The 11,145-nt window shown below is 30.4% G+C and overlaps 1 protein-coding gene across 2 annotated transcripts in view; it reads left to right on the forward strand.

The window, feature by feature from the left end:
- Positions 1-8,265, forward strand: part of LOC145669243 (uncharacterized) — a 37,779-nt gene extending 29,514 nt beyond the window's left edge. The window contains exon 2 of one of the 2 annotated variants that reach the window (XR_014128174.1): positions 4,691-4,825. Coding sequence is in view for 1 of the 2 variants with exons in the window: in XM_081737565.1 (XP_081593691.1) it covers positions 4,691-4,962 (272 nt within the window). In the remaining variant the exon portion in view is untranslated. Of the gene's footprint in view, positions 1-4,690 lie in introns of both variants that reach the window. The other variant, XM_081737565.1, reaches the window with a different exon arrangement.
- The last annotated feature ends 2,880 nt before the right edge of the window (positions 8,266-11,145 follow it).

Genomic DNA, 11,145 nt, shown 5'->3' on the forward strand with positions numbered 1-11,145 from the left:
AAATATTCACTTTCAGTGTTATATAAATTGATTTTTATATATATATATCTCCCCCTTCTCCTCCCCTATATTGCTCCGTCTAACTTAAATCATAAAAATAATCCCAGGCCTCAACCTCATCTATGTTGAAAATTTGATCAAGATCGGTCTAGTGGTTCAGGAGTTAAGTTTTATTTATTTTTTATACCCCCTTCCCTTCCTCCAGCCCTCAGTTCTACCATCAAAGTCAATAGCCTAAAACCAGCCCAGCCTCGAACTTCATCCATGTTAGAAATTTGATCGAGATTGATCGGGCGGTTCCGGAGATTTAGAGTCACAAACATAGTGATTTTCAATTTTATATATATAGATTGGATTAATACATATTTGACTTGGAGTAGACTTCAAAAAATTCTAATAAATAATAGAAACGAATTATTTATTTGATTGAAACGCTTTATAATAATAATAATAATAATAATAATAATAATAATAATAATAATAATAATAATAATAATAATAATAATAATAATAATAATTTATTTATTTATTTATTTATTATGAATGATTGCGACCACAGCCAGAGCCATAATGGTCATATATACAATTATGTACAATAGAATATTACAAGAAGAATACAAGCAAAACAAAGAAATTAAAATACATAAAATCATCACAATCAAGTAAAGAAAAAAGAAAAAATTAACACAAGTAGAATTCAAACTAAATTATAAAATAAAAATTTTAAACATATCCTTAATTCAGTAAAGATTCAATTAAGTAGGATATATTACTAAGAATTTACATATGTTGATCATAAAAATAAACAAATTAAAAAAATTTAGTAATAAAACACATGAACAAATATAAACCATATAGGTAAAGAAAAAAATGAATATTCAATAGACAATATACAAACAAAGGTTTAATTTGTATTTCAATTAAATATAACAATCCAAAAACTGTTTTCTAAGCACTGAAAAATTCGAATCAAAGAAATCAATTTTGAGTGACTTTTTGTTTATGTTGTCAACACAAATAAATAATGGCGAACCAACTAAATTACTATTGCACAATATAGAACGGGAAAGCCTAGATTTATACAAGGGAACTTTAATATACAAGTATTCAATTAAGTCAAGTTTCGCATGTATTATATCATGAATAAATTTAATTTGCCTTAAATTACGTCGAACTTCAAGAGCAAGTAAATCCAATTAGCAAGAATCTCCCTATTAGTCAGATCGTATAGTTTAAATTTATATTTTAACCAGGCCAGGAAGGAAATCTGGACTGGCTCCAAAACTTGAGTAATGCTAATGAGATTACGGTTCCAAATCAAGTAAGCAAATTCCAAATGGGAACGTACATATGCACAATATAAAATTTTGCAAGTTGTAATATCATTAAAATCTCTAGCAACCCATTTGATGAGTCCCAGATTCCTTCTAGCCTTGGAAACCATGGTTGAAACATGATGGTCAAAAAGTAATTTAGAATCAATCATAACACCTAAGTCTTTGTTAATTAAAACAGGTTGAATTCTATACTGATTTATTGAGTAAGAAAAATACGATATATTCGTTTTCCTGGAGAACGCTATACTTTTTTATTTTATTCATGTTCAATGGAAGTAAATTTTGTACAGACCATTGGTAAACTGAGGTAATATCGGCTTGTAATTTAAGGTGATCCTGATGACTAGCTATTTCAGAAAATATCTTCAGATCATCAGCGTACAGTAAAAAAGGACATTTCAAATAATTACCAATATCATTCACATGTATTAAAAATACTAATGGACCCAAGTTGGATCCTTGAGGAACACCCGAAGAAATCTTGTACACAGATGACTTAGAACCCATATATCTAACTACGAATTTACGATCAAACAAGTAGGAAGCGAACCAATGAATCAAGGATTTAAAAATTTAAAAGAGATGAAGTTTATTAAGAAGCATATGATGGGATATCTTATCGAAGGCTTTAGCAAAAACAAAATAGATAGTATCAACTTGACCACGATTATGTACAACAGGAGCAACCAAAGTCAGAAATTTATTCAAATTTAGTTTAGTTGATTTACCCTTCAAAAAACCATACTGTTCAGGTATAATAGAATGTTCAACGGAACTATAAAGATAATTGTAAATAAGCTGATCAAAAATTTTTGGTATTACATCAAGAATAGAAATAGGTCTATAATCAGTTACAGACCTACCATCAGTTTTCGGAATTGGAGTAACAACAACAGTTTTCCATACATTAGGATAGAAATGAGATGCTAAACTCCAATTAAACAATGATGTCAAAATCGGTGCAATTATTTCGGATATACCTTTAATTATAAAAATCGGAATTAGATCAAGACCTACAGAAGCTTTAACATTTAAAGATTTAATAACATCAGTTACCTGTTTGGTAGAAAAGAATATTTGATCACTACAAAATTGACTGTCCATGAAAGTAGTATCATTCACATTAATATCATCTTTATGATAAACAGCTGCAAATTGTTTGGCCATAGCTTCAGATATCAGTTGAGGGTCGGAAAGAAATTTGTCATCAACTAATATTGCCTTATGTCCGTCTTTACCATTTATTTTATTACTCGTATACTTCCAAAATCTTTTAGGATTATTTTTTAAACTATTCTCAATCTTATTATAATATTTGATTTTATCAAGAGTAAGTTGCTTCTTAAAGTCAGAACGAAGTTTAGAGAATACATTATAATGGTGAAAAGATTGGGTTCTTTTATACTTCTTATGATCATTATTCTTTTTTTAAGCAAGTAAATTAAATTACGAGAATACCATCTCGGATACTTAGAAATTGATTTGGTTACTAAAGGATAATAATAATAATAATAATAATAATAATAATAATAATAATAATAATAATAATAATAATAATAATAATAATAATAATAATAAACTTTATTTTTAAGTGCTGAGAACAGCTAAAATACAGCAAAAATACAGCACTTTGTCTTATTCTACATTATTTTAGCAATGAATATATAGTATAGTGATAAAATTATGATTACATCTATAACATAAATTATTAATAATGAAAATACTAACAGTGTAGTGTACGTCAATTATTAAAACAAAGAAGTGTCAAAAATTAAAAGTAAAAAAATAAAAACTACTAAGTTATATTTAAAATTCTAAAGTAAAGTCATATTTTAAGATATGTATTCATTATAGCTTTCTAAAATCCTACAGATTAAAATATGTTTTCTATTATGCGGTTGCAATAAAATTTTTGCCCTTGTACCATATGTTGGAACTTTAAAATCAACATTTTTAAAACTATAGTCTGAGGTATATTGGTTGTCAAGTAACTTTTCTACAAATACAGATTCAATCAATTTTCTCCTATAATAATATATAATATATAATATATAATAATAATAACAATAATAATAATAATAATAATAATAATAATAATAATAATAATAATAATAATAATTATTATTATTATTATTATTATTATTATTATTATCTGCTTTTTAGCACTTTTGTTAAAATCGGTTAATATTGCGTATTTTAGTTTTTATTTTATGCTTTTAAGTGTGGTTTTGAAATTGTTTATTTTTTTAAAGTATATATAATTTTTCCACTTTTTGGTTACCCAAGTAGTTTATTTAGATACGTAAACTAAAGGTAGAACACTAACTGCTCAGCCTACGAGATATGCATGAACAAATATATATTTTTCTAAATTAATCTACATATTTCGGAACTATACGTGAACATACACACTTTATTAATACTATCAAATATTGAGGAGTTTCATGGTCTAACTCCAAAGACTCTCATCAGATTTTGATAAAATTTATTTGGAGTTTGCGAGAAAATATACTCTTTGAAACTAAACAGAAATCAAAAACGGTACATCTGTGTTAAAGTTATACATGAACATAATCGTGGAACGTTAAATTGACTTGGGACTTTTGATTTTTTTTAGTTTGTTGCAAATTGAAATTTAGTTGAAGCCTAATTTAGGCATCTAGAATAGAATAACACTAAGTATCGACCCTAAATCAGTGATTACAGAGAGGAAATACAATTGGTTGACCAATAATTGACATTAAATTTGGGCAACTTGATCAAATCCATGTAATCATGTCTTTCGTCCTTTAAGTATCTATTTTTATCTCATAACGAACTTAGTAGGACTCAGAATGTCAAAACGGAAAGAGTGTACACTTGGGATTCATATTGTACACTGGGGTAGCCTATACATTGGGTATTGCATCAGTACCATTCTTCTTTAAGCCCTGCTAACTTCTACCGAGTTCTGTGCCACGTATGTATGTATTGAACTCTTAAATAATCTTCAAATTAAAATTTAACTTTTTCAGCTTTAGATTACGTTCGTTCAGTGGAATAATTCTACGAAAATCCCTTCAAATTACATTTTGCAAGAGAAAAAAAAAACAACAACAAACAAACAAAGGAAAGATTATTAGACAATCTAAAAGCTCGTTCTTCTAAATCACGTTACGTATTGAACTTTTCGAAAATTAATGGTGGTAACATGTCATCAATGCTTTAAATATGTGAATCTTGTACTATACTGAATATTGTCGAAATAGATATTTATAGTCACTCTTAGCTATAAGTTGAGACTCGAATACAAATGAAATTCAGATGATACAGTACTTACTTACCGTAATTCACAAATTTACTGTCTCTTTCAGGTCCACCGCAGACTAACTACGGAGTACGAGAGTGTCCACCAGTTCCAGTTACAAATGTTGAGGGCCTTGAACGATGTGTTCCTGACGAGAGATACGATACATGTGGGTCTGGTCGACACTGTTGTCCAACGCGAGCAGGAGACTTTGCATGCGTCAGGATTCGAAGACAGTTTCATAAACCTCAGTGGTTTGGCAATTCAGGACTATCAGGAGTTTATAAAAATCCACTGGTCCGACCAACATATCGTGTGGTAACCAAAGGTCAACCATGATAAATAAAACGAAAACAATAATTATTTAATATGAAAAACTAAAGACCAATAATGTAAATGATTTTGAATTACTTTTAGTGCGTTCATTGTGTAGAAGTAATATAGTGCAAGAATGATACGTATAGTGCAGAATAGAAGTGCAGAAGTGAATATTTCTGTAGTATGAATAGAACATCAATGCCGACATGAATGTGACAAGTGTCTGAAGAACATTTGAAGGCTGAGTAGATCACATATGGCCTCTCATAACAGAAAAATCTATGGTAGAAAATTTACCTCCATGTAGCAAAAATAGTATACAATATGATGCTTTGTGGTTTCATATTCATTTACCCCACCTTACGATTGTCATTTGTAATTTTTTCGGTAAATAATTCAGTAGTTACACATTACATAGATTACCTATTTTAGAAAGTAGCTTTTTAATAGTTCTAAAGTACTGTTGTTATTAAGACCTTTCAAACGATGGTCATAAGCCGACATTTTTCTAATATCACAACAACCTGTGTCCAGAGTTTTCTGGGCTGTAACGAACAACCTAGAAATATTAATTGTTTACTTAATACTTAATTCAATTACTCCTACATTTATAATCAGTATAATTACTACACGAGTTACTTCGTTAATTTGTTAATTAACGAATTGTATCGTTGTCATTTCGTTATTCAGTGAACTTTAAAAGAAAATGTTTGGTTGAATAGAGTTCAGCGTTTCCTTCAGTGGCTATTTAAGTGGAGATGACAGTGATGGGGCCTCAGAGTATTTATTGAAAACGATTCTCAAGGTATGATACACAGACGATAACAATAGCAACACACCATATAATATCATTGTCAACATAGTTAAAGATGACTTATCTTGGCTGCCAGCTCCTCATTCAAGTGAAAACTTTCCATGATTCCTTTATGAACTCACTACACTCAGTTGTGTCTATAAAGGTTGAGAGACTTAACATGAATATATATTTCTTGTTACAAGTATGTAAGTGACTCAATTGTCGAACTGACTTATTGATCATTGCAACATTTGAAGCCTATAAAGTGAACTAAGATGCATATGAGATAGCTGTTTTGGAGGCAAAATAGTATGGTAAGAAAGAGCGTCGCTTACGTGACACACTTTCACGATGCTTTTGTACTAGACTAGAGTCTCGATGTGATTTGCAGTCCACATAAATAGGTTTTTATGTTCTTTGTTAACTGTGGTATTGCACAAGGATATGAAGTAACAATGAATATGTCAGTCATTCAACAAGGTTAATCAACGACTGCTTCATAAATAATTGGTCGGCATTCTTTGGTTCGATCCCCGGTGGGACGGTGCTATAGGGGAAATGAAGCCTACTTAAAAATATTTTCCTCTCTTCTTTGTAGCTCCATCAAATTGTATCAAGTCACTAAAATATGGAAGATTTTCAATTATGGAATGAAATTTGTGATGAGCCATTAAGTAGGACTATGTACTTCTTAGATATTTTTTGAATAGTGTAATATCTCAAAATACACAATTTTTACAGCCAGTTACATTGATAATTTTGATTATTTAAAGAAATGAACAATTTAGTCCAGATTTGTATGGGGGAATTATTTTTCTGTTTACTTTTAAATAAACTCGAATTTTAATGTTCTGATTTTACTAATTTCTTTTTCAAATTTAATTAACTTTTATGTGCACCAATGAAATTCAAATAAGCGTTCATGTAAACGAGGTCAAAATTGAACTTTCTAACTTGAGCATAGTTCAAGGAATTTTGTTTCACGATTAAAAGTGTAAGTTCAATACATCTGGTTCAGTACTGTAGATTAACCAAGATCAACGATGTTAAACCTAGTTCATCCACCACTTGATCAAGACTTAACGTTGAACATCGTTGGTGCACAAACAGACGTTAAAGTCCTTTGCTTCGTGAAAAGTTAAATTTTGTTGTATATAATTCTAACATTTGGTAACCAAATATGATTTAAATAAAATTAAATTTATACAATTTATAATGTTAATTCATTTTGAAAAAAAAAACAAAAACAAAGAATATATAACTAATCTTGAAGAATAAATTAGTAAAATCACATGATCGAAATTCTGTTTCATTAAAAAAATCCATTTCCCAGAGCTAAATAATAATAATAATAATAATAATAATAATAATAATAATAATAATAATAATAATAATAATAATAATAATAATAATAATAATAATAATAATAATAAAGATATAGATGCTCAACATCATTAAAATGAATAGATATGTGTACCTGCGTATGTTAACGTATGGTAGCTGTTTGTTCTATAAAGATTTTCTTGCCTACTTTCACTTATCATTCATGAGTGGTTTGCAAACAAATGTTGTTAACATTTTTGTATGGTGGTCATGTATAGTATGAAAGAACCAACGTTAATTCATGATAAAGTCATATGTGGTTGGATTCTATATTAAAATGCAAGCCCTGCAAATGATTGTTAACTTCTACGAAAAAAATAATTAATCAGGTTTTATTAATGTTTTGAAATCAAAGTTTGTTTTAGCAAAATGTATACAGTACAATGAATTGAATGTGGTTGTTAACCCGAAGGAACTGACTGAAATGCTAGTCTTCTAAATTTACATAGATGATGTCAATTGATATATCAGTGTAATAACAGTACAGTACATTTTCACACGAGAAAATGGAATAAAATTATTGCATGCAGAAAGTGACAAAGTCGGAAAGGAAACTTTTTGCTGTTTACTGCGTGTCTAAGATGAAGAATAACCAAAATATATTAAATAACATCTTTCTTGAGAAGTGACAAGATTGTTTAATTTGTTTGAAAGTACATCAAACAAGAAACAACATTTACACGTTGTAATATTTTCTACGAAATTCATTAGTTGTACTTCAATTATATTCTATATAAACACCTTAACTTTGTATTACTAAAATATGACAATACCAGGTTCATGGCTCCATCTCTTCTTGTTCTATTTCATTATATTTTATAATTATTATAGTAATTTCAAGGCACGTATACAGGAACTTATTTCGAGGGAGGATCCAAAGCTTTTTGGGGAGATCCAAATTCAATATGAGTAAAAAATATATTAAAGTTTGTAAAATCACCCGTAAAATTAGACTAAATTTACAAAAAAGTCACGATTTCGGCGGGGAGGAGGATTTGGACCCTCAGGACTCATTCCTTGTTTACGTTCCTCATCAACTGTAATACTACAGTATTTTTACAATGTTAATGTTGTTTTGAAGTTATAGTATTTAAAATAGATTTGAACTAATAAACGATATTCGAAATGTAATGTTTCTAATCTATCTCAATGGAATAAACATGTTTCTTCAGTATTCAGTATGACAATATAAATAAAGTTATGTTCTTTTCTATCAATCTGTGTTGTTGGCGAAAGATTTACGGATTGCAATATACACACACAGTATATCTGGAAAATCTCATTATTTTAAAATTTTATTTTAGTTTATTTTATTCTTTTATTTCTTAAACGTAAGCTATGATGTTTTCCTCAAATCGGCTTTGTTAAGACAATTATTATTATTTAATTAATCTTTTGTGATATTCGTCAATCCAAGCTAGACTTTGAAACAAACAATATTAGCCCTACTCATTTCACTAAGACACCTTCAGGGAGGAGTCATGTGTTTCAAATTCTTCGTTAAGCTATAAAATAAAGTCTAGCATAGCTCGGTGATGAAAAGATTGGTTTTGGTTGATTTGGTGTTTAGTGTCCCGTTTCAGCACAGAGGTTGAACAAAACGTAGACCTACAGTTTAACGTGGACTTCAAAACACACGAGCTCCCTATAGGAATGAGAGTCTTCCACGCCGAGGGTATGTGTGCTAACCACATAGCCATGAGGGAGTGATGATAAAAATATTTGTTACATGAATCATTCCATTAAACTTAACAAACATAATTGAAGGAACAAATCATTTTGTTTTGTAAAATAGGTTTCACATTCTTAGTGGTATAGTTGAAATGAGAATCTTTCATATTTAAGTCCCATGCTTATGACTGTTGGCTAAAAGAGACGGATTATTGAGGGAAGTAAATAAGAGCTTTTTTGTGGCTAAGCAGTTAGTATATGTCTTTGGCGTGGAAGACAAGGAATCAAGGGCGCCCATCAGGGGGACAAGGTGGGGCGCTCGCCCCCCTAAGAGGAAATTGTACTTGGGAATATCGAAAACCCAATAGAATTTTTACATTAGTTACAGCAAACTTTGAAATTATATTTGAAAAGTCGCTTGTACTTGCCCCCCCTTTGAAACCACAACGTGGGCGCTCTTGCCAGGATTGGATTCACAGTGGGGGCTCATGTGGTTCGGAGTCATGTGGTCCTCTTCTCATATAGCCTCACTGATGAAAGAGATGCTAAACTCAAAATCTAATCTAATCTAATCTGGAAGTAAATAATTACGATAGAGTGGTGACATGAGAATGAGAGAGGAAACCACGATGTTGTCTACAATAAACTTATGTGGGTTAGATCAAACCATGGACCACTTGCACCAAAGATGAGTATTCTAACATTGAATCACCATGCTCTCAGTGGCAAAGTTGAGGCAATGTGCATAAAAAACACATGACAAATAAAACATATACATAGTTGCATTATTGAATTAATTAACAGATGTAACTGTGTCTAATATGACTCACTAAAATATGTTTACTTGCTAGTACGTATATGATGTTAGTAGTTTACTACTCATGGTTTCACTTTATTATATTTACGCATGTGTCTTATTGATTTTAATACGTGACTAAAGTGAAAAATGTGAAGATAAGTTTGCAGCTCATGTATCTACCGAACAATCCTACACAAACAAGCACTTGATGAGGAGATTTCAGCAGTGTATAAAGAGACGTTAGTTTCAGTATCGGTGTTTCAACCTCCGTTGAACGATCAGTAACACTGGGAAAACTAAACTTTTTCCACGTTCTCGTAAAACTCTTACTGGAGAAGTTCCTCCAGAGAATAGTAATGAATTGTTCACTCGCATAACTTTTTTTTTGTGGTTCTGGTTTCAATTACTTTGCAGAGTAATACTTTATTCTTTGTAAAATAAAAAACTACAAATAAACATTAAATGATTTTTGGAGAGATTTAGATTGTAAAAATTGAAAGATCAATTTTCACACAATTATAAAAAATCGCATCTCATTACATTGATCAAATGCAATCGATTGCTGAGTTGAATTGATTTTGAGTTTAACGTCCCGTTCAGCAGCGAGGCTATATGAGACGTGGACCTACTGATTAACGTGGAATCCGAACCACGTAAGCTACCGCCGGGAATTGAATCCGGGTCTCAAACGCTAAAGGCGCGTACGCTAACCGCTTAGCTACGAAGGAGTTCTGTAGTTTGATTGCATAAGTTAAGGCTTTCGTATTAAAGTTCTATGTACTCGTACGAACAAAATTAATATTCACGTCAAGTTCCTTAAAACAAGAATTAACACAGTCCACGCAAAAAATTTTCATGCGTTTGCATTTAATTTAATCAAATGAACCGAACTATTTTGTCTCTTCACATATAGAATGTTTTCAACTAAACATGTGCAAAATTTTTTATGGTTAGTTTAACGAGCAAAGGAGCAAAACAAAGCAACAAAAGAATGACGTCATAGAATAATTTGATGTAATTTAGGTGCATGTTTTAAGAATGAAATATTTTCAAACTATGGATACAGTATGAATTTAATATTTGCAATCTGTTATTACTAAGTGATCAAAATTAATATTTTAAATTAGCTTCAAATCTTTCGTTCTTTGTGCATAGGATAACATTTGGTTCTTTAAATGTATTGTTTTAAAATAGATAAGCATATGTGACGGGCTCGGAAGAAACAAGCTTTATGCCTAAAATGCAATATGCGAGAAAAACATGTTTAAAGTTTTGCAGTAATGTACTATTAGTTGAGCTAAGGGGAATATTTACGATGTTTCCTGCTGCTGTTATATGTTGTAGTGTTACCATACATTGTTGACAAAGTTCACATTTGTGGAAAGGGAGCAAATGCGGCCATTACTTTCCTAGATGACTATCTCGATAATATGCAACGTAGGAACGAATTTGTCTTGTTTTGTGATAACACGGTTAGTCAGAACAAGAGCAACACTGTCATCCAATGTCTCTCATGGCGCGTTCCTACTGAGAAAAATGAGATTTCTCTAAATTT

The sequence above is a fragment of the Thermobia domestica genome, chromosome 13, assembly GCF_964235325.1.
Source record: "Thermobia domestica chromosome 13, izTheDome1.hap1.1, whole genome shotgun sequence".
NCBI lineage: Eukaryota > Metazoa > Arthropoda > Insecta > Zygentoma > Lepismatidae > Thermobia > Thermobia domestica.